This window comes from Oenanthe melanoleuca, chromosome 4, assembly GCF_029582105.1.
Source record: "Oenanthe melanoleuca isolate GR-GAL-2019-014 chromosome 4, OMel1.0, whole genome shotgun sequence".
NCBI lineage: Eukaryota > Metazoa > Chordata > Aves > Passeriformes > Muscicapidae > Oenanthe > Oenanthe melanoleuca.
The window spans coordinates 12,619,196-12,643,969 of NC_079337.1; the positions used below are offsets into that span (position 1 = coordinate 12,619,196).

At 41.1% G+C, this 24,774-nt stretch overlaps 1 protein-coding gene across 5 annotated transcripts in view; it reads left to right on the forward strand.

Moving 5' to 3' along the window:
• NR3C2 (nuclear receptor subfamily 3 group C member 2) overlaps window positions 1-24,774 on the forward strand; it is a 183,672-nt gene that overhangs the window by 118,207 nt on the left and 40,691 nt on the right. For all 5 annotated transcript variants that reach the window (XM_056490794.1, XM_056490797.1, XM_056490795.1 and 2 more), the window contains one exon: window positions 15,781-15,897. In XM_056490794.1, the coding sequence (XP_056346769.1) occupies window positions 15,781-15,897 (117 nt within the window). The remainder of the gene's footprint in view (window positions 1-15,780; window positions 15,898-24,774) is intronic.

Genomic DNA, 24,774 nt, shown 5'->3' on the forward strand with positions numbered 1-24,774 from the left:
ATACAGAAACTGCCTGAGTGCTTGCAGGTGCTGATGGTGCTGGGTCACAAATTCACACTGAAGGATAATTTCTTCTCTCGAGTCTGTAGTTTTACTACTGGTTGTGGTTTGGGTGGCCTTGCTGGCACCCATGGCAAAATGGGCAGAAGTTACCCCCTACCTGTACAGGAGGTATTTGAGCAGGGAATGTGTCCTAGGAGAGACAGCCCTCATTTGTCTTTCCCCCTTCAGCTATGGGGTGTGCTTGCTCTGCCTCCCAGCCTGGGCTGTAGGGTGTGGGGTGTGCTCCTCTGCTTAGTGGGTAGGGTCTTAAAGCCCCATTTCCTCTTCCTACAAAGTTTCAGAAAAGCAGAGAATGTAAATGACAAGCCAGGGGTTGTCACCATTTCCTAAGGTTCTGTTTTTGCTGAAGGGGAGAGGTGAGATGGGATGAGATGGGATGTGTGTGGGACACGCATCCCTTGGTGCAGCACTCCTCTGCTGCAGCAGCACATGGCAGAGCACTGTGAGGCCACGTAGGTGTCTGCTAGCAGGAACCTGGGGGCCAGACAGGTTACTGGGGACAGGTTTTTGGGGACATTTTTGCATCCCTAAGTTTTTATGGCTGCCACTAGCTGTTTCCCCTGTGCCTGCAGAGCAGCAGAGAGTGGCATCAGGCTGTTTTGGGCTCACCCCTGAGAAAGGCTCAGCAAGTCAAGTCCCAGGGGCCATGAAAGCTTGTGGGCAGAGCTGGAGCATGGGGCACCTCACATGAGACCTGTACTCCAGCCAGCCTCCTTGGAAAGCAGTCTCTTAAAAATGCTAAACAGTCAGAAAAACCAAGTGATGAGAATGACAGGTCAGGCTCAGTGCATTAAGAGACATTTATTTTTGCCTTACTCTTTGCTTGCCTTTGCTTTTGCAACCTGTGCCTGATTCCTCTTTCCTCCAAGCTGTTCCCTTGCTGCATCCTGAGAGTGTGATGGGGATTTTCTGCACGTAGTGCCTGTGCCAAAGCATTGCCTGGCACATGGAGGAGATGGCTGGAGCACAAGCTCAGCTCAGACCCTCTGCCCTGGTCCACGCTCTTTGCAGAAGGGAGCTTTGGAGGTTGGCAGCCAAGCTCCACCAAAACCTTTGCAAATCACATCACGTACAAACTGCAACTTTTCAGTGTTTTGTACTGTGATCCGTTATAATTTTAAGTGATAATGTATGAGATGGCAAAAGGCACAGCTGTGGTATCAGAGCAGTGATGCTTCAAAGGGTCTGTCTCAAAGTGTGAAGGCTCTTGAGCTTCTCAAATATGTCTGTGAAAAAATGTAACACGGGAGAAAACCAACATGTTCCTCCCTACCCTTATTCACAAACTTACTTTGCACTAAGCTCCGTGCTTCTAGCTGATACATTCTTCCTCTCGCAAAATAAAATTCAGCCTCAGGCTGACACACAGCATGGAAAATTTCAGCCCTAGCTGCTAATGTGTGGTAAAGTTATAAGCAATAGAAAAATGAGGTCTTAAAATGAGAAGTGTCAGGCAACCTTAACTGTATGTAGGCCTACCATATTCACTGATGATAATTTGGTTTTTGACAGATTTCAACCAATTTGCAGATTCATTTTGACATATACTGTACAGAGAAAGGGAGGGGAAGAAGTCCCTGGAATAGGACTCTCAGGCTTATAGGTATGACTCTGTAAGTAGTCAAAGCAATGATCAACCACACAGTCATTTTACCTTCTGTTTAAAATTGTGCTGCAGAAAGTTAATAAAAAAAATCAACATAAAGTAAAATCAAGGCACCAATGCACTGAAGCTGAGACCTGTTGACTTCGTGCCTGTTCTTATCTCATTCCATGAGTCTAAATGTAGGTTGCAGAAAAATGTTGAGTTAATAGAAAATATTGCAAAAGTTGTAGCTTAAAGCTTGCATTGCTTGCATAAACAAGAGCCTCAGCTAGCATGCTATTCAGGTATGCATAGCCAGCACAGTTTTAGTAACAAATGCTGACTTTCCAGCAAACACTGCAAACTTCTATTTTGTCTCTCATTTATGGAAAAAAGAATCTGCCCAGGGTATTTTTCCTGAGTAGAACTGTGAACTTTGCTTATTTGGAGCATCAAGAAGTGATTTTAAGCCCAAGCAGGTGAAGGGGTTTCAAGCAGAGGTGTGGGGGCACAGGGTTACCTTTAGGAGAACATTTCTGGGGGGCCTCACCTGCTGGTGGAGGGGAGGGAAATCCAGTGTGCCCAGACATGGCTGTTGGCCTGGAATGTTGCTTGGAGATTGAGTTGCATCCCAGCTTGCTGTATAATCTCCAGGCTTGTCTGCAGCCTGCCTGCAGCTGGGCTTTGCTGGTTTTTGGCTAGTTTTTTGTTGCTTGCTTGTTTTTGAGGGGTTTTTTTTCCCAGATCACATGCAAAACCTGTGTGAATGGTAATCACCCATTCGCTGGATCAGGCTCTGGCAGTCTCTACATGACTTTTAAAGTGTCTCTCAGTTGAGCCCTGCTGACAGCTCAACAGTTACATAAAATGCTGCCTTACTAAAAATCACTTCACAGCAATGTCAGTGTGTGAGGAGCTAGGTTAATCCAGTTACTTTCCTGCTGGGATATAATTTGTCATTTTGCAGAACCGTTCCACCTGGCTTGCACAGGCTGGGGTAAAAATGTTTGCTTAGCTGGGTGTCTTTACCTGGACAGGATAACTTGGTGCTGTAGATGTTTGTGGCAAAGACTTGTGTGGGTAAAACTGCTTTTATTGAACAGTCCTGTTGTTTTACGGGCAATAAACTTTAGATGTGAATAACCCTTTTCATTATCAGCAGTAAAATGTGAAATTTCAAGCAATGCAATCTCCATCTTTTATGGTAGCTCGTTTAGTCATAATTAATTCCTGGGAGGATTTTGATGGTATGTAGCCTAATTTTTTTTTCCCCTTTCTTTAATCTTATTCTCTTCATCAGGTCAAAAATCTTTGGCTACTCAGTATTCTTAAAACCAGGCACATGCTGAGGTGCCCAAGGCAAAAGGGCAGAAGGCACGTGAGTGGAGGCCTGAACTGGGTGTTATCATTTCCCATTTCTCTAATGATCAGAGAAGTCACAGGCAGGGCTACTTTACATTTTCTTGGTAAATCAGTCCCTCCGGCTTCCAATCGTTTCCGTTCCACTTCCCTGGACTTCCTCCAGTTTGTTTATATCTTCCAGTAATGGAGTGCCTGAACTGCATGCAGTATTCCAGGTGTGGCTGAAATGCAGAAAGAGCACTCCAGTGCCAGCCTGCCCCACTGGGTAATGCTGTGAGAACGAGCCAGGGGTCTCACTGGCACTTGATTCTCCTCTGACACATTGCTTCTTACATCCAGATTACCCTCATATTCCTAGGTCTCTTTCAATGCTTTCCAAATTTTGCTTCGTTACTGTGCCTTGTTAACTCCTTCTTTTGGATTTCTCCCTTGGTACGTGCAGTAGAATTTTTTCTAACTGCAATTTTACTGCTTGTTTCCTATCTTTGCTTCCAATTTTGCTACACCCCTTTGTATTATTTTTCTGTCCATACTTGTGCTGGCAACTCCTCTTCCTTTCTTCCTACTTCAATGACGTCCCTCTGATACTTCACAGGATATCTTCACAGTGTGATAAACTCTGAGTTTGGCAGTCACTTAGCCTCAGTAGGAATTTGCTGTAGAAATACTTAATGACAGAATTGGTGTGGGATCTTTTCAGCATGTACATCTTGCCAGATAATAGCAATGAACTGGATTCTAGATTTCCTGCTCACTGTATAACCAGCCTTTTCAGGTGAGGAGTAGAGGGGGAGAGAGGTTAGTGGATAAGAAATGTAATGGATGAAATGAACTGGGCATTGTGCATCAATGAATAAATAAAATCCATTTTCTGCATGAGTGCATCTCCCAGTGGTGTTTCCATATTTGTGTACTTCACCCTTTAAAGGAAGCATTCCTGACCTGCTGGGTGGCTCAGCATCTTCAGGGACCATTGCCTTGGAGCTGTGAGGGGTAAGGATGCTCCTGGAGGCAGGAGGAGTGTGCCCAGGAGGGAGCAGCCCACCAGCACTCTGTTTTTCTGAAAAGGAATAGTGGATTTCTTACACTGATATCCCCTTTTGCTCAGTGTAGACATCTGAACTTGGGTAAATGGAGTTTCCCTGGTTGTACCAGCACTAATATAGAGAGGTCTTCTGTCTCTACCAGCTTCTCCAGGCTTGGAGGGGCTGTAATGGCAGATCAAGTCAGGCTCTGGTTATCTTTTTGTAGGTCTCTACTCCCTTCCAAAAATGAGTTCACTTCCACACTTTGTCTTGTCTACTTCATCTTAGGTCTTCTGGTTAACTGGAAGTCCTTCTGTCTCTCTGGAAATCCCTGAAAAGCCAGCAACCACCAATCTTTCCACATAACTTTTTAATTATTTCTGCATGTGAGTTTTGGCTGTGCTCCAACGTTGAAATCATTATGCTGTTTCAGAGTGTAAATAAGTGGGACTGGATTAATAAATTGTATGAAACATGGTGCCACACTTCATTATAATCCACTTATCAAAGTGGAAAAACCTTTTAGTACATAAAGTGCATCTGCTTTTAATTTTCATTTTGATCTTTTCTTTGTGTGTTTTCAGACACAAGTGCACATTTTCAGGGAAGCTTTTAATGCTGGAGCCTGGCAGTTTCAAAGTTACTTCTGAGGATGGCAAAACAGCCTAACAAATTTGGGATGTGTAAGGAAAAGCATAGGATTGGATTATTCTCTCATAATTATAAACTGGGGTACAGTACATCACAAAGAAATCTGGCATAAGCAGAGGGGAGATTTTGTTTTTTTTTATGTTAGTGACCATTTTAAAATTTCCATTTTCTCAATGCAGATTTTGTCATTTTTACTTACAAGGCGTATTTCAGACAAGTGAATTTTGCCTTTAGTCACTATCATTTTCCCAGGATAAAACCATTGCTTTGGATGCCAGTAGTGAAACTCACCTTTTCCAGAGTGCAAAAACACAATGTGAGCCATGTAGAGCTGCAGTTAAGCTCATGATGCACTGAGGGACCACCACCCTCATCATCTCTTTCCTCCCCTGACCTCTCCTGCAGCTGCTCCTGAGGAGACTGAACTCTGTCCCTGGCTGATTTCTATCCCTTAAGGAGCAAATTGCTGTATTTCATGAAGATCTATCCAAAGTATTTTCATGCTGTTGATATATTTCTGGTAAGCAATGACATTTAATTTCACGTGAGTTTGTATTAAATAGCTACTTAGATGAAACTAAAATGAATTCAATCTGCTTAGTACTACCAGAATTCTAATTATGAAAAATGAGGTCTAAAAAAAAAAATAAATCTGTGTCCAGACCTACTCCTTGTGAAATTAAATGGGAATAGACTGAGGGCTTTTTGATTTTGTTCTTTTTAAATGAGCTGAATGCAAAGGATGAGGATACATACCAGGGAGGAATTCTGGATATAAATTATATATTAATTGGCCTTTAGTTTTCACTGAGAAAAAAAAAAAGTTAAATAACAATTATAGCAATTAGGCAAAAAGCTCTTTGAAAGTAATTATATTTATGCCTGAGTTATGATGTATTTATGGCCCAAGATAATTATTTTTCTATTGTCTTATGCCTCTTTTTTCATTTTTTGCTCTCAGAGGGCCACCAGCATTTGGGCTGAAATTTGTCACGTTCAGTTTTACCTGAATATCTGTTCCCTTGTAGCAAAGGAAAGTCTGATCCTTTCAAGATGTCACTCTGGCATATGAATTATGTGTCTGAGAAGTTTTGTGTGCTTTAAAAGATGTCTGGCTCGTTTGCTTTTAACTCCCAGTGGTAACTTTATGTGGGTTGAAAATGTCAGATTCAGAGCAAGTCATCCATGGCTTTAGCTATTCAAGACCTAGGATGATTCCAGTGTGAAAGGTCACCCCTTCATATATTTCTGTGAAAAAGCAAGCTGCAATTCCTATGGAAAAGGTATAGAAATGAGGGCATGGATCCAGCAGCCAGTGTGGTGGCTGTCACCATGGCAGACTTATTAATCTCTTTTTTTTTTATCTCTTAGAGGTCGTTCTTGTGCCACAGCTGAGGTGTCACACCCAAAATGCCTGGGTGGGGGAGGCCATGGGGGCTCTGCTTGTGAGATGAGCTCTGGTAAAATCTGGGGTAATTAGGCAAAGCTCTGGTTCTTCAGTGTTGCTGCTGTGTGATGCTTTGCTCAGCCTCTTGAGGCTGGATCAGCAAAGGGTGAAGTGTTTGTTTTCAGGTCTTCTTTAGGGAGCAAGGGCTGGAGGGGATGAGTCCTGTGGCTCTGCATCTTAGAAATTCTGCACCTACTTTGGGGAATGGTACTTGGAAAGACCTGCTCATCCAATTAAAGATGGAAATAATGATTGTAATTGGTGTAACATTCATTCTGCCACTGAATTTACACTTTTTGTTTTAGGTTGTTATATTATTTTAACAGTAAACATACCGTGAAATTTCATTGTAATTGTATAAGGATCTTCTTTCTACAACCTCCTAATCCTCTTTCTTCAGATTTATCTGGGTGACAGAGAGCTGAGGTTCCTGATAAAAATAAATGGAGAGAGAAAAAGAAGAAAATAAACAGGGAGATAAGTACATAGTTCAAAGGGTAAAACAGACTCCTTCTCAAAAAGTCAGCAAACAAATGCAGAGAATTTTTAAGTTCAATTTGGTGAGCATCTGATATTACTTTGGTCAACATTTGTGTGTTTGAGATCTCAAGAGACTGTGCTAAAAGGCTCTCTTGTGGTGGTATTGCTTGCAGCCTTTAAAAGGAAATTATTACTGACCAGGGTTCTAGAGGAAAATATTTGTCAACTTATGTGCTGGCAATATTTTAAATTGTTGCTATTATACATAATAATATTCATTATTATAAATTTAGCATATTTCCAGACTGAGCTGTAGTAAACTGTACATGAAAAATGCAAGAGAAAAATATGCTTTGAAGATAATGTGTCATTCACACAGAATAAAATTTGTGATCTGCTGAGCATGCTAAATACAAGAACACAGCAGACTTGAACATCAAAATGTTTGCAAAAACCAAAGGGCAGCTAGTTTTGAAAAACAAAAAAATTAACAGAACATTTTCACTGAGATCAAGAGTTGGGGAAAGTTTAACTTTGTGAAACAAACAGCCTATTTTTCTAGTAATATCTTGTATAAGTAGCATGCATCTTATTGAAGGAGTCAGCCTGGAATTGCAGATTTTAAAATGGAGGTGCAAAACACAGAATTAATGCTGTGCATCTTGGTTTTTCTGTTTGTCCTGTGAAAAAGAAGTTATCTCTTGGTTATTACTGCAAAGACAATTTGATACATTATTAGATCAGGATGGTAGGGCAGACACAGAAGTTTGGAGGAATAAATAAAGTGTAACAGGCTTCAGGTGCACTTGCAAATACAAATATTTTTGTGGAGGTGAGTATTTTTCAGGGTCATGGCTCAAGGAGCCAGAGAGTCATTCAGAAATCCTTACATTGCCAACCAGTGCTCCATATTCCAGAATGCTCCCCTCACTCTCAGACATTCCCTAAAATGAACTTGATATTTCACACAAATCTTATTTTACACTGAAATCCAGCAGAAACAGTGAGTTGTTTGTAGAGCAGGATACTACATCCTGTATCATGTAGCACATTGCCTGACCACTTTATGGCAGCAAAACATGGAAGGGCATTTCAGTTTCAATTTAAGATTTTTGCATGACACTTATTTTAAAAAGTCTTTCCAGACCTTTTAGACCATTTCTTGTATGTTGAGATTTTCCATTAAATTGGCTGGAAATTTGTAGTATGTCAAGAATGCCTTATCAGATTTGTAGCATGGGAAAGCAGAATTAGCCATCATGCATGCAACATGATCTCTTGTAAATCTGCCTCTGCAGATAGCAGCATTTAGAGACTTCAAAAATATTCAGTTGAAATTTAAACCAAACTGAAAATTTGGAAACTCGCTGCGAGAGAAAATGCTGTAAAGTATTACATGTGTGATTTTGTCAAAACATCCTCTAAAGCTCTAATTCTCACTCTCTGTATCACTGTATCCATTATAATCTAAAATCAAAAGTAATTGAGCTGAAAACTAGTTTCAAAACAGAAACAAAATTATTTCACTCGATAACAGGATTGTTTTGGTATTTGCAGATATTTTTCCTTGATTTTCATCCCAAACAGATTTCCAGTGCTGTGTGATTTCACTGAATCTGAAATGCTTTGCAAAGATCAGGTTTTTCCTATTCCTCTTCTGTGCTGACATCACTCAGCATGTGATGCAAAGGGAATTATCTTTAGTCTGACATGTGGCAGTGTTCAGGTTTCCAGCAAGCTGAACTGAAAGGTGGTCCTGGGGATGGTCTCAGCACCAGTTTGGGGCATACCTTGTCTTGGTGGCTCAGCCTGTCTGAATAACAGGATGGCTGGAGCACCACACACAGGCTTGGAGGAGCTTTCACAATTCTGTGGTGTGTTTTAAGCATTTAAGAAAATGTGCACGTGGACATTAAATATAAGGTGCTCACGAATATTTTTGTGCTCACTCGTGTCGCTGTCATTACCAGGTTTCATCCCTGCTGGATGGTTTCTCCTGCAGAAAATAGGAGCCTCTTTTGGGCTACATCCCATGCTCCCTTGCCAAATTTCCTCTCTCTCTCCTTGATCCCTCTCATCAGTGCCCTTTCAGTCTGCTTAAAATAGTGAGTGAGAACCATTTTTATAACTTCTCATCTCCTTTGCCAGGGTCACCAGACCATTCCAATTGTTGTTGTTAGGCTGCTCTCAGCCCAATGTGAAGGCAAGCTTCCAGAGAACATGAAGGAGCAGAAGAGTCTCCATGTTGAGACTGGCAGAGCATTGGAGTCTGTGCTCTTAGGTGCAGGGAGTCCATAAATGCCAACTTGAAAAGTTTTGCATCTGAAGCATCTGGAGACACAGCCCTCCTTGTTTAAGCTGCAGAAAAAGAAAGGGGAATCAGCTTTGTATTTGTGGTCACCTTTGGAGGAAGCTCTGGTAGCTCATCTGTGAGCACCAGTGGGTGTGTCTGTGCTTTTGAAAAAGCCCTTGCTGGGTTTTGTGGACCCTGCAGGAAATGGTGCTGTTGAGACTTAGTTTTTATCCCTCTGCATCAGTAATTTTAATATACTTTGCTTCAGTATATTAAATCAGGTGTAGCCATACCTTTAACTGCAGTGTAAATGTGCCCTGTGAAATCACATTTATTGGCTGAACAGAGGAAATAGTTCATTTAGAAAGTAAATGAGAAGACTGAAGAAGGAGTTAAAGAGCAGGAAAAGGATAGAAGTCTTGAGGATGAAAGTAGGTTAAAAAATGCTTGGAAAACAAATTTTACTGAAGGAAATAAAAAGGAGGGGGGAGTAGAAAGTAAGGAGACTTTAGAAAAATATCATTAAAATGGCAGATAAAAGATAATCTAGTAATATAAAAGGGTAGAGAAAGTGAAAGATATCTTGGGACCTAGAAGTAGCAGAAGGTAATTTAGAATGAGAAGCAGGCAGGAAATATCCCAGATGTGATGAATATTTTGCCAAAGTCAAAACAAATTTTAATTAAGCCTCTAATTTATTATAAAGGAGGGAAAGCTCTAAATTCTTGCTTCAGGGAAGGATTTAGATTATACCTATGCTATAAGCAGGCTGTAATATTGTTAATAATAGACCAATATTGTCAGATACTGCCTTGGTCTGCAGCATAAAAGTATGTTGTCTGGGAATGATAGGGGTTGTGGAGTAATAAGGGAGATAAACCCTGAATTTTGGGAAACACTGAGATTCAATATCTAAAATGCAAACCCAGATTATTCTCTATGTAAAATGAAGGGGCAATATTCATATCTGAGCCCTGTACCATGGCTGTGGCATTTCTCAGCTTATTCTGCTACACATAAATCTCAGCATGAGGAATGGAGTTTATTAGTTTGCCGTGGTCGGACTGGACTGGTTTGAGCAGAGCTGAGGAAGTTAATTATCCAGTGTCTCAGGTGGGTCTGGCAATGAGTAACTAGCCCTGGAGAGAGGCACTGGAGCTGTGCTGGGGGGACAGGTCCTGCTGGAGCATGTGGATGGATGGCAGCTGGGAGGGACTGCCCTAATCTCTTTCCCAGGTTGTTCGAACCAGTTCAAGAGCAGTAAAACAAGGTTATGTAATTGACATGTGATGTAGCCTAAAATAGTGACTGCAAACATAGGCTGCTGTTGCTGGGCAGTTGTCAACTGCTTAAAAAAAAAAAAAAAAAAAGAAAACAACAAAACCCAAAACAAAAAAAAAAAGCACCCTCAACTGTGTAACAAATGGACATTTGAAATGAAAATGTAGTTCTCATTTCTGTTGACTAGAAGGTTTTTCTTTTATTGCAAGAAATAGGGGCATTGTGAAAACTGAAATTTGAAAAGAGATTCATCATCATACTTATCATGCTGATCTATTTGAAAGTACCTGCCTGCTGCAGATGGTGAAGTGAAAACCTCAGGTATATGCAGCTTGTCCTTTGATAGTGTGATACGACTCAAACAGGAAATCCTTTTCTGGATGAGGAAAACCATTGTGGCAAGTCTTGGCAGTAATTTTATTTTTGTACTGGCCATCAAAAGGTAGAAGCAGTTAGTTTTTAGTTATTGAAGGAGCTTGTATGGGTACAGAGACAAAATCTGTTTGGGTTTCAGAGCTGGTTTAAAGGAACACATCACATAGCTCAGTGAGCACAGATGAGAGGTTGGGATGTGCACATTTTGTGGTTCCTTGCAAAGCCCTTCATGAGGGCTATACCAGAGAGCAGAAAAACCTGGTGTTAAGTTCTGTTAGCTGACCAGATATTCCTGAGCTGAGAGACTTCCTTTAGAAAATCCTGATGATTTTCTGCAGCATGTTTGCTCTGTCTTTAGCAGGGAGGTGTGTGGCTCAGTTTGGACAGGGGATGGGCTTGTGTAGTCTGACAGGCTGGTGGGTAAAGGGAAGGGACAGTGTTAAGAAATAAATGTCATTTATTCCATAAGGCTTTTATATGTATCACTGCTGCTGGGGAGATAATCTTCCAAGTTGGGAAATATTCCAGAAACTAAGCACTTATTCCAGCCCAGAAGCTGCACAAAGGAGCCTAGCTCTTATGCACAGATCTGCAAGGCAGGGCTGGAGGTGGCTTCCAGCTCCTCTCTCCTCAAACCCTGGAAGAAAGCTTGGCCTTCTGGCCAACAACTCTGCCTGCAATTTTCTGAGCCAAAGTATTAATGCTCATTGTGGAGGAAGAAGGGAAATTGGGACACTTTATATGCATTTTGATGTGAGACACTATTTTAAAAGCTGAGTTTTTTCAAGCTACTTCTGCTTCCTTTGGTCCTGAGCTGCTGCTCCTCTTTTCTCACTTTGCTGTCCCATTGTGAGGCTTCCTCAGCCTTGGGACCCAAGGCACATTCCCACTTCAGACATTGGACCCAGAGGGGACTTTGGACTTTTTCTGTGCCTTTCTCAGTGGATGTGTGTGTGTGGATCTAGAAGAGGAACAAAGAGAGCTGCCAGCCCAGGTAAAAGCAGGAAAGAACATGTGGAAGGCAGCAGTGCCCCAGGAGAGGAGCTGGTGGTTAGTGACACACAGGTGAGCGTGAGTCAACAGCCTAATGCCATTGCCAAAAGCCAGCTCTGGTCCAGGATTGCATTAGCAGGGCTGCTGTGTGTGCAAGATGCAGGAAATAACCATTTTATTGGCCTTAGTGATGATGAAACTCAGCAAGAAAAATGTGCCCTGCTCTAGGAAAGAGGCTGGAGGAGAATAGGAGGAATTGATGACCTCCTCAGGAAACATGACCTAGGAGAAAAGATTGAGAGAACTGGATTTGTTTAGCCCAGCAAAGAGATGGGAACATAAATCTTTTGATAGGCAGGAGATTGTTGTAAGAAGCTGCTTGATCTATTACTCTGAATGTCCACGGGGGGAGTATGAATATCTCTTCCTGTCACAAAATATTCCCATTTGGGTGAAATGCAATGGGAAAAACATGACTTCAGGAGTGGCTAATCACTAGCCTAATCACACAGGGCTTATTGGTTGTAGGGAAGGTGCAGAATACCTTTCCTCAGAAGATTTTAATACAAATAGAAAGAAGACTAAAAAACCTGCCTGCACTGTTAAGCTAGTCTTATCATGCTTCCATGAGTGGGCTTGAATTAAACAGTCTTTGGATCCTCTTCCAGCACTATGCTTTTCTCCTTACAGAATTTAACATTTGATCATAGTAGTTTCTATTTTAACAAGAGAGCAAAAACATAGAGTACTCATTAATGACTTGTAATTCCTGAGTTAGACTTCAAAAAACTGGGGGGAATTTTTTTTTTTTTTAGGAGGAAGATAAAACATGTAGAATGTTTCAGAAATTTATGTGATTTTCTAATTTTGCCCAGACAGGAACAGAAATAATACTGACAAGAAATTTCTACTTTTGGTTCCTTTTGCAGCCTTACCTGTAGGGGAAGCATGGCAGCCTTGGAGTGCAGCAGTGCTCTGCACAGACATAAGTTCATCTTAGCAAGTCAATTTTGGGGACTGGTGACTCACTGTAGTGGAGTTTTGAAATCGGGGAAGGCACAACTTCAGCTGTAGTCTCATTTTGGCAGTAATTCGTAGGCCAAACAAGAACAGCTTTTTCTCCTCCCCTTCTTTACTGCTGAATTTTGCTTATTCAGGAAAACTCAGTAAGAAGGAAGACTGAATTTCATGAATGCTTCCTTTTTGTTTTCTTTTGCAAGCCTATAAAAGCAGGGAATTCTAGAATCTTTGGAGGTGAGAAAGTTAGAAACATTCAGATATTTTTGTGTGTACATTTGATTGTGTCAATCTGTGGTATAATAACAATAACCTGGAAAATAAAAACTTCAATATCCCTCAATATTCCTCTGCTGCTAAGAGAAAAGATCTCACTTTCTTCTTCCTGTGTAACTGTGTGTTACCTATTCCTTATTTATTTTGAACAGGAAGATTTTCCTTGCATCTCTAGTATCTTTGTATTTCAGATGGAACAGGAATTAGCTGGTCTAAGTGCTCTTAATGATGGCATAAGTAAAAATTACTTTCATCTTAATGCACTTAGCACATGGGAGATGAGAATTCAATATCTTCTCTGTCACTTTCCAGCCCACTTGTGGGTGATTGAAGGGGATAAAAAGAACAACTGGATTGAGCTAAACACAAACTGCACAAGGCAGATCAATACATCTCTTGAAAGTTGAAGATCTTGCACCACAGAAACATCAGCCTCTCTCAGGATGGCCTCCATCTCCTCCTCAAGGACTGAAGCCTTTTTTTTCATTATAGATGTTAACTGAAAAACTGTTCATTATTTTATAGCTGTACTCTACATAGAGGATTTGTTGGAATGTTGATCTATTCTGGTTTTTTGAAGGGTTTTTAAGTTACTTCCATTAAACTTTATGATTGCTGTATTTTTTATGGAATTTCTAGAAATAAAAAAATTGAGAAGGTGATATTTGCTGTTTGCCTTGCTTACTAGAAAAGCTAGTTATAGATTTTGCACCATACATTAGTATTATTCAAAAATTGATGAACCTTCACTAAGTTATGTTTCCTGAAAGTATTTGATCTAAAGTAGATAGGTCACAAAGCAATAATTGCAGACTACTTAAAGCATTTGAAGGATGATTTATGGAATTTTCTGCTGTTGTGGGAGTATTTTCTAGGAAGTCTCATTGTGACAGTGTTGGAATTGGACATTACCACAACATTTAAAAAGTAATTATCCTGGAGTGCATAAATGGGAATTTTTTTTATTAAACCCATTAGATTTTTAAAGCACTAGTGAAAAATGTTGACTTAACAGGTATACATTTTTTTAGCACAAGCTGCCTTCAGGGTAGTTCTGCAAAGGGGTTCATTCTGCAGTGTTGGAGCTGACTTGTCTTATTAATAGCCTGCACCCGCCTGTGGAAGCCTAAAAATGGTATTGCAGTAGTCTGAGGTACAAAGGACATTGTATGAGTATTGAGCAAGTGCACCTGCATTCCTGGCAGAAAATAACCACTTTTTCCTTTTCCCCACAAAGAAAAAAAAAAAAAAAAAAAAAAAGATTATATGCAAGTATTTTTAAGGACATATAAACCATCTTTATGCTGTATATCATAATTTTAAATGCTTTTGTTTTCTCCTTTTATGTTACTTTCATCCTGTCCATGTGATGGTTCTCTAAGGGATGGGCTCAAGTCAGTTCAGAGCAAAAATATAAAGAGGAATTAAGTTGACTCTTCTCTTTCATGTCTGTTTTTGTATAGTTCCCATCACAAAATATACATTGTGAGATACCCAGGTTTTCATTTTGTGATTAGCTGGGAATGTTATCTTTTTCTTGTTTAGCCTTCTAAAGGCCAGCTGATAGATCCTGGTGCTGTCACTATATTGTGCAACTTGATTTTATGCCTAATTCTTGAATTATTTTGCTGTAGTGTTGTTCTTTTCTATCTGGGTCACAGTGCTAGGTAAAGTCCCTTAATAAAATCCTTATTTGCCCATCTGCTTGTTCTTTAAACATCCAAAGCATTATCTAAATGAGGATACCTTTGTGGTACTACAGTAACCCTTCACTCACTCAAATGAGATCAGTTTTCTTCGTGTGGGATGCTCAGAAGAGATTCGAGAAACATCCCAAGTTTCAGTTCACTGTCTGGATAACATTGGAAGACAGGTGCAGAGATAGAAAATGACTTAGCTGAAGTTTTAAGGCAAATTCCTGAAAGAGCCCAAAGCAGAAGTCAGGTCTCCTGCAGCTCTGTCCCCTTTTGGAGCTGCATCTTCATTCCCTCTCCCTTCTTGTTCCAGTCCATCTCTGCTCCTCACTTCTCCAGGGCCTCCCTTCCTCTCCCACAGCTGATTCTTGCTTTGGTGGTTGGCTTCAACTTTATTTGCACATCTCCTGGGTTTCTGCACATTTGTTCTGGCCTCTGCAGATCCCTGTGTGCCACCTCTGGATCAAGGCAGCTGAAACAATCTCCTCTCACTTCTGCTGTCACTCTACACCAACCCCTCCCGAACTCCTTGATTCTTCCACATCAAATTTAAGCACCAGGCTTTGAAAAGGCCACAGGGCAGTGCCTTTGCCTGAGACACTGCATTGGTTTGCTCCACCTGTGTTCCCCCCACGGAGCAAAATGCCTTTTGAGTCTCCCAGTTGTCAAATGCCAGCCTGTTTCCCTGCCTGCCTGTAGTTCCCTTCTGCATTCAATACCTGCTGTCTCTTCAGGATTGCTTCTGTGGGGCTTTACAGAAATGAAATAATACAGCTGTGACTTAAGCCTGGTTGAACTGGTTGAAGAGAGTGGAGTATATGGGGAAAGTTAACCTCTGCTGTTTATTTCTGCTTTATATCCTGAACTTCTTGAGCATGAGAACATACCCAAACTTAGAGCTGCTAGACTGTGCTGTGATACAGCACACCTAAGATGATCTCAAAAATCTCAAACCAATCGTTTGGTTTTCACTAGAAGAAAAATTCCTGTTTAGGAAAAAAATAAAAGTAATGAGATCTCTCTTGAGAGTGGCACCAAAACTCCTTCCCAAATTAAAAAGGTATTCATAATAAAGGCCCATGGCATCTCACCAAGATCATTTGGAAAGGGTGAAGAATGGAATTTAAAATGTCTTCATTAACAAGAATCTCAAAATGAGTGCAAAACAGCAGAGAGGAACAAATTGGAATTATGTAAATACAGCCTCTAATAATGCATTTTCTTTTTGGTTCATTCAGGCCAGCACAATTACCTGTGTGCGGGAAGGAACGACTGTATAATTGATAAGATTCGGAGGAAGAACTGCCCAGCCTGTCGATTGCAGAAATGTCTGCAAGCTGGAATGAATTTAGGAGGTAAGCAGAATAATAAGAGTTTGGTCTCTTAATTTGATTAGGTGAAAAAAATTGGAAATGTGCAGCATTTTTATAGTTGTGGCAGCTGCATAATCTCAGCAGTTTTAAGGTGGGATTATCCTGAAGAAGTGCTTAATACCTGATAAACTCTATTGTCATTCTAAATTGGGGGTTTGGAGGTACCTGTTTTATGGCATAGAAAAAAGAAAAGTGGGTGTTTTATGATGGCAGTAATTTTAGTAGGGTACCATAAGCTAAAAATGTCAACTATTGCATGGGGTTGGGTTTTTTTTTGATGAGTATTCTCTTGAATACTGGAAAATATGTTACACCATCATGAAAGCAAATTCACACATAGTGAAACCTCTCAACTTCTTTGGTGCTTATTCAGCATTTTTATTGATTTTTTTTCTGTGACTCTAAGGATGTGCAATAATTCTGATGATGTTACTGCATTGTTCACATACCAACAACAACAAGGAAAAATGTTTTCTTACTAATTTTCAAAAGCTGAAATGTTCAAATGCTGAAAACAGTACAGTACCAAAAATTATAATAGTTTTTTTTTTCTGTTGTTTTAATTCTTCTTTGGTAATGCCTATGTGTTTCTGGCTGTGCATCAGTGGATTTCCTATCTCAAGCCATCATCTGAACAAATGTTATTACAAATGCCTTTTTCCCACCACTCCTGTGTTTATGATGCTGTCTGTGAACAGGGGTTTGGGTACTGCTGCAGGTCCTTCCCCTGATGTACAGTTACCCTTCCCTTGGAGCATTTTCACTGTACAGAAAATTACAACACGGTCACATTAATTCCTCCCTTTCTCAAAATTCACTTTTTGTCCACCTGGACCTATTCTCCTGGCAGCTGAGTTCAGTTCTACAGATTGAGCTGCTTTGTTTTTCATAGGTTATGTGCAAAATCCTGGTTCCTGCCTTCTGCCTTTCTGCCTCCCAGACTTCTTTGTCTGTCTTGTATCCTGGCAGAAATACTCAAACAAGCCACACCTTGCTTTTTCAGAGAGAGTAGCCCTGTCAGGCTCTCTTTCAACCCCTTACCCAATTCTGAGATGCTACATTGTGCCCCAGGCCCCTTATTTCCTTTTCCCCAGGGAAAACAGGGCCAGATGATAGGATGCTGGGGAGGTGACAGCTTTGCCTTGGTTTTGATCTGTGCTGTTCAACCTAGCAGGGGAAACAGAATGCCTTTGTTTGATGAAACAGGAGCTCCATGGCAGCAGCTCCTTCATCCCAGAAAACTGGTTCTGAAAATCATTGTGGAGCAGGGAGAGCAGCTCTCTGGAGTGCTGGGAATGTTGCTGCATCCTGCTGGCAGCTGGTGTAGGGCATCCCCCCTGGATGTGCCCTGTGCAGTGCCAGTGGAGCTCCAGCAAAACCCAGGGCTGGAGAACCTTGGGAAACAGCAGCAGCAGGGAACACTTCATCTGCAATGTCATGAGCTCATCCCTAAGGTGTCCAGGTGTGTTTCAAAAGTTGTGTTCACATGGTGCAGAAAAGGATGTGTTTTCTTCTGCAGAAAAGCAAGGCAGGAAGGAAACTTTGCTAGAGGAGGTTGCTCCTTTTTTTGCCTTTTTTTTTTTTTTTTTTTTTTTTTAAAATACTGACTGGAATGCTGTAAATGAGGAATGCATTGAAAAAAATTTTCTCTTTTGTTGGAGCTGGAAATCATTTGTGCCCCTCACTGCAAGAAAAGACATTGAGGTGCTGGAGCGAGTCCAGAGAAGGGCAGTGAAGGTGGTGAAGGGTCTGGAGCACAGGTCTGAGGAGTGGCTGAGGGGCTGGGGTTCTCTACCTCCTTGGAAAAGGAGGCTTAATCACTCTTTACAGCTCCCTGAAAGGAGGGTGTACCAAGAAGGTGATCAGTTGGTCTCTCCTCACATGAAACGTGGTACAGGATGGAAGAAAATGGCTTTAGGTTGTGCCAGCTGAGGATTTTAGGAGAAATATCATTGAAAGGTTGGTCAGATACTGAAATGGACTGGCCAGGGTGGAATTACCATCCCTGGCTGTGCTTGAAGAACATGCAGATGTGGCACTTGGAGACAGGGCTTAGTGGTAGACTTGGCAGTGCTGGACTCAATGTTCTTAGAGGTCTTTTCCCAACTTTAATGTCTGTGACTCTGTGACCTGGAAGGGCAAGTCTGCCTCTGCAATGTACAGCTGGCACACAGCTGAGATTTGCAGTTCATCTGCTCCAGTGATCTTCATCACAGAGAGAAACTTCAGGTGAAATCCTCTCTCCTGATTTGATCCCTTTATGCCCTGCAAAAGAACCAAAATGTGATAAAGGAGGCCTTTCCATCACTGCCAAGGAGATGGCAAGGGAACAGTTCTGGATTTCCATCACTGCAGAATCCAGTTCTGGATTTCCATGCACTGCAGTGCCTTCTGCTTGGTCCAAGAGGGAAGGGGCAGCCTGGCGGAGAGGGGAGAGCTGCCAGAGAGAGCTGGAGCACCTGCAGCCCTGGGGCAGCATTTAGAGCCCCAAGGGCTCCCAAATCATGCTGATGGACCTTTAAGCCAGCCCAGCTCTGGCAGGAAATGCTGGGAGCTCAAGGATTTTTCTCTGCTTAGGCCATCTGTCTCCAGTGGTGAGCTCTGCATTGGGCATCTACAGAGGAGCATCACAACATCTCAATTTTGGGAGCTTCTGTGTGCTCTGCTGCAGGGCATTTCTGATGTGTTGGAGATCATCACAAAAAATGACACAAAGAGATACTAATTCATATTCGAAAACTGTGATTTTCATATAAAATGCCAAGGTTGGGTACTGTATAAATTTTTTCATATTTAGCTTGAAGAGAATGAGTTAGGTCATCTTATGAAGATACATTGTGGATTGTAGTTTCATGTGGTCTGGTATTGCCAAGCATATACATTACTCCAGTAAAAAATGGGCTTTTACCAGTTTCTAGCCTGGACTTACAGGCAAAATGGGCAAGTATTTTATTAGGTGGTATGATCAGTAAGGAGCTGCAGAAAAATGAATTTATAAATGCAATTTAGTTTAGAGTTCTCTTTGCTGCAGAGTCCTCTCTGTAGCTGTGACATACTGCACTGTGCTGTGCTCTTGGTAGAGTAAGGCCAAGCTCAGCTCTCACCCTCCAAAGAAAAGCAAATGCAAAAACAAATCCCAAACTGTAACAGAGGTGCTGGGTTCATGAGAAACAGAGTAAGATGATTTGCAAAATGGTCATCATCATAGCTCAGGGCTGGAATGTCTGCAAGGTGCTGAAACCATGGGCATTTATCTTCCACTTGCACATAACTGTGATATTTTATCCCCTCATTTAAAGAAAGAAACCCAAACACCAAACCTCCAGTTGATTGACTCTCCTTTGCCCCCTCCCCATGCAGAGATGGGAGTGAGGGACCCCAGGCTGCCCCCACCAGCTCCTCCCTCTTACTGAAATAGGGGGGCTGTGGAGCAAATTTTGTAATTTGACAGTCTGAGATTGTCTTGCTGCTCTTACTGAAGATACTAATCTCTGTAATGGAAAACTGAAAATCAGAAATAGTGTTCCATGTTTCCTGCAGCACGTTTTTGCACAATCTCTGATTAATCTACTGATCTTTTTTCTTAGTGGTTTTTTTTTCTCTTTTGGTAATAATTCTTTCTCAATATTGTTTAAATAGTAAAAACTCAGTGCTTTTTTACTCTGTCAGTTTTTCAGTTTTGTTTTGATGGCATATCTTCTACTTTCCAGCATGCTATTTTTTTTTCTAAATTAAAAAAAAAAATATTATTTTGACTGGTGGCAGCATGCCAAGATTAGGCACCTTGTAAAAAATACATGTAATTCAGTGATACAACATACACCTTCTGTGAATGCTCAGCCAAAATAATTTGGCAGTTTTATTGTTTACCTCCTTGTTTTGTTTGTTGAAAAATTGGAGCATTTTGTAAGCACTTACATCCTTTAATAATCTTTAGAAAATTATTCATCAAGTCAGCAAATAATTTACCTAATTATGTTATTGTCTTGATTTTTGTTTTGATTTTACAAGAAGCATCTGCAACCTGTAATTTCTGCAAAGTTGAAGTTGCCAAGTAGCACATTAAATCATCCTGCTCATTTCTAGAAGGTGTGTGTGTGCTCTGCAGACAGCTATATCCCCTTTGGCAAACAGGACTCCAGAACTTTTTTGGGAATCATACTTTGTTTGTTGCTTTGTTATCTTCTTTTTTTTTTTTTTTTTTTTTTTTTTAACTCCAGTGACATATGCTAGGCTTAATTGTTGGAAGAAATTCAGATTGAGCAACTGCACTATGAAGGTATGCTGGCCCATTTTTGGTTTTTGCTCTTTTCAAGATTCTGTAATTAATTTTCAGTTAATTACGGAATGACTTCACGGATTTGGGAAGTTTCTTGCAGCATCCGCCGTGATTGGGTTTGGCGAGGCTCTTGCGTTTTGGTTTGGCTCCCACCTCGTGCTCTGTTCCTCACTGTCTGCCCCACACCCAGCCCCACACCTTGGCATGGGGTCTTATGCCACCTCCAGGGGCATCCCATAAAGCAGCAGCCCTGGGATTGTCCTGCGGTGCCACCAGGGTGGCACAGAGCCTGCTGCTGTCATTCCCGCGTGCTGAATGGGAGATTTGGGAGAATGGGAATGTTTTCTGTGGTAGCTTGAGGTGACTGCCACCCCCCTTTCTGGGCAGGTTGTTCCTCATAGCTCAGATGTCACCTAGAGACCAGGCATCCCATTCTGTGTGTTCAGGGAAGGTCCCTCTTCTGCTATGGGATGTGCCATGTGTGCAGAGGGGACAGAATGTGTGGAAAGATCAGTACCAGGCAGGGCTGCAATCCTTCCCTGCCTCAGCTCCCCACTGAAACACTGCTGAGACTTCCCAGCACTGGTCTCAGTGAGGAAGGAGCAGCTTGCTCAAGGACCCTTTGGATCTGGAAGGGACATAAAATAGATTTCACCTTGCAAATTGCACAGTTCATCATTCTGTCTGCAGAGGCTGCCTGTGAAATCTCGGGTCTGCATGCATTTACATATGTAAGGCACTTGCTGCACAAGATGCTGGGTGTGATTTGTAGGCTTCACTGGCAGATACCCTTATTTTTTATACATTGAAATACTCCAATTATCTGACAAATAGGTTAATTATGACAACCAGTAATAGGATATAGCATGTCACCTTTTTGCCCAGGTTTCTGTTTTCTGTTTAAGAACTCATACTAATAGGGTTGTAATTGCATGATTATTTCCAGTAACTGGAGCTTGTGTGGTTTATATTATCATTGTTCCTATCTTTTTGAGAAAAAAATCTGAAAACTTGAGGAAAACATAAGTACAGCAGAAGTGTATCCTCTTATTTTTCTTTAAATTTTCTATTAACCAAGATTTCATAAATTTTAATGGAAAATAAACCCCTTTGTGTAAGCCACAAGCAATTTGAGGTATATGTATGGTCAAATTTTATTTTTCATTTAAACTTTAACTGCAAATTATTTTGAAATGCCATTAACTTTATTGCATTTTTATTTGCATTTATTATGTAGCATTTTCTTCTGGGGGAATCCAGTCAATAATTTTTTAGCTTGAACATTCAGGGGGGTTTTTATCAGTTCTTTCAACAGACTTCTACAAACACCAGCAGGTTGGAAATGGCCTTTAAGTGATAAACAATATTATTTAAGTAATAAGTAAGTAACAAATAAATAATATTCAAGTAACTAATAAGTAATAGATAATAATAAGTAATAGCTAATTTTTCTGTTACTTATAAACCTGCTGTTGAAGATGTTGTAGGAGCCAATTTGTTCAGCAATTAACTTTTCCTGTTTTGTGTCCATCTTACTCCATGTGTACTGTTCTTGTCTTGCTCTGGGTGTGACCCTCTAACTTTCCAACTTGAATCATCCTCATGAATGAAATGTTTGGATTGGATGTTAGGAAAAGTTTCTCCACTGAAAGGGCTGTCAAGCACTGGAAGAGGCTGCCCAGGGAAGGATGATTTCCTTCAGAGACCATGTAGATCTGGTGCTTAGAGACATGGTTTAGTGGTGGACTTGGCAGTGTTGTGTTCATGGTTGGACCCAATGATTTTAAAGGTGTTTTCCAACCTAAATGGTTCTGTGGTTCTTGAATGTTGTAGATAACAATGAGAACAGTCATATGCGACAGCTAGTAAGAAATTATTTGTGAATGTTGGTTAAAAATGCAGAATTTTGAAGAGGACTGGTAACGTCAGAGTAATCTCTCGGGCATCAATTAAAAGCAATATTGGAAGTGTGTCCTTGTACTTGGAATTTTGCTGATGATTTTATTCAGTGTGTGAAGGCAGCTGGGGAAGATGCACTGCAGTGGTCCAAGAGCCTGCAGCTCCCATCCAGCAGTCCCTGATCAAACTCCTAATCGGGTTCATGCTTTGTCTTTTCCCATTTTCCTGGTTCCAGCTTTCCCTTCTGCAAGCTCCCAGTTGCCAGCAGCATTTGTCTTTCCTCCTTTCAGGCTTCTGGCGTGGGGCTGCTGAACTCCAGACTTTCTGTTCCATCTTCTGGGCTCTCCACTGTGCCATCCAAGGCTCAGCATCCTTGGCTGCCAGCCTTGCATCCCTGCTGGGAGTGTGTGTCCAGCCTGCCTCCTGTCCTGCAGTGGTGCTGTGCACTCAGGCTCTGGCTGATTCTGGCTGTGCAGCACTCCCTGTACAGCCTCAGAGGCTGCTCTTTCCCCAGAGCTTCATATTCTGTACATGGTGCCTTGCCTTCAAAACACAAGATGGGTGATCACAGTTTTCTGAGAGGAAGATTTTCAGCGTTTCTGGAAGTTGTTATGTGCAGCTCTTGGTGATGTTTTGTTTTTTCCTGAATCACCAAATTATCACTTCCACAGTGATATTATTATTGCAGCTTCCTTCCACAGTGCTCTAAGTCCATATCCTTTTCACTCTTCCTCACAAAGCTTAGTCTTTGCTGTGAAAACCTGCCTGTGTCTCTTGTTCCTCTTTTTCCAGAGCTGCTGGTTGCCACCAGAACCCTTTAGAAACCTGCCCCTGTGGTTTGTGATGATGTGTTTCCATTACTCACTTCCCCATCATGAGAGAAGCTGTAGGAGCAGGAGGAACTTGTCCTTTTCACCAAGCTGTTGCTTCAGAGACTTTCCACTTGAATAACAGGGCATAAAGATTTAACTTGCCATGCTTGCAACAACCTTGGCCAAAAGTAGGGTGGGCTCACGATGCTGAATTGTGGTTTTTGTTATTAATCTTATTTCCATTTTTGATATCTGTGTTTTGCTAAAATAAGGGTGAGGTGTGGCAAGCAGGCTCAAAGAGCAGCCCCTGGAGTCCAATGGCAGTAGAAAGAACATTTCCCAGCAGGTTATGAAGGGAATGTTGAGCACACTGAAGCCTTAGAAATACACAGCAGCAAGAAGCTGGTGTTTAACAGAGAGGAAGGCAAGGTAAAGGCACTGGATGGAGTGTTTCTAAACCACTCAGTGCACATCTTCCTGCACACTGATTTGTGTGCTTTTGTGGTTCTCTGCCATCAGCTTTCCCAGATCATAACAATGGGTAATGGTAGAGAATTGCAGTTACCCAGAAAAATGATTATTACATACAGAGTGTTTTCACATATGCTCAGGGTGATTTATTGAAGCAGGAGATTAACAGGGTTATACTCTTCTTTCTTTTTTAATGACTAGTCATGAACTAGATGGTGAAAAATATGGCCAAGATGACTGCAGAAGATAAACAGCTGGGTTGTGTTTGCATTGCTGGGAAGTGGGGTAGATAATTTCTAGAAGATGAGGGACAGACCAGCAGCATTCAGTGTATTAGGAGTAAGGTCATTTGACAGAAATCTGAGTTGATAAAAACTGGGAATATGGAAGTCATACAGATGAGGACACAAAGGATCTCCAAATTGTTGTTGTTTGGGGGGAAAAAGCCAAGTGGGAATGTGGTAATGACATACCCAGAAAGACCACAGAGGGAAGGACAGCACTTACAAAGCTTAGTTCTAGCAAGAACAAAAATGAAACACTCTGTAGCATGGAGTGGAAATCTGAGCACTCAAGTTATGGAAGGAGAGGTGCTGTGGCACCATTTGGTTTAGAAGGACTCTGAAGTGCTTGCTGAGAACTTGTGTCTCCAATGTAAAGGCAAAGTTTTAGACATGGTGGGTGTCTATCAGGATTCTATCATGTTGTGATCAGGATGGAGGGCACTTAAATCATTTAACAGACATGGAACATTGGGTATCAACCCAAATAAAAGCAAGAGAGAAGACTTGGATGAGGAGTGCTGCAGAAGGTTGGATGGGAATGGGTGTCTTGGGAGGAATGTTGTCTCTTGGCATAAGGCAGAAACCAGAGACCATAGCCAAGAGTGTTCAGTCTGCTACAGTCAAAATCTGTTCTCCAAAGTTTCCTTAACTTTCTTTTCATTCAGATTATTACCAATGCTTGCAATTTGAGCTGCTGGTGTTTCATTCCAACAGGTGTCTTGGAGTTGTAGGTGATGTCATCTCAAAATTTCATCTTGTTGAAATTTTACTGCTTGTCTTTATTTGATGTCAAATAGAGTAATCAAAACCACTGATGCATTTAATAGACAAATCTTCACTCAAAAATTATTGAATTTGCCATACGCTTGAAGAATGAATAAATAATCAGTAAAAAAATGAGTTTTGGGAGCATCTGAAAAGGACTGATTAAGATTGGCTTTCATCAACATCATAATTTACTTTTGTAAGTCTTTTTTTTTAAGGCTTTGTTTATTGGATGATTTAAATATTTAGTAAATACATTTCTTTTGAAATTAATGAAGAAGTACAAGAGAGAGTTTGATTTACCCAAAATGTTAGATGTGAGATTGTGTTATGTGATTTTGGGATTTAA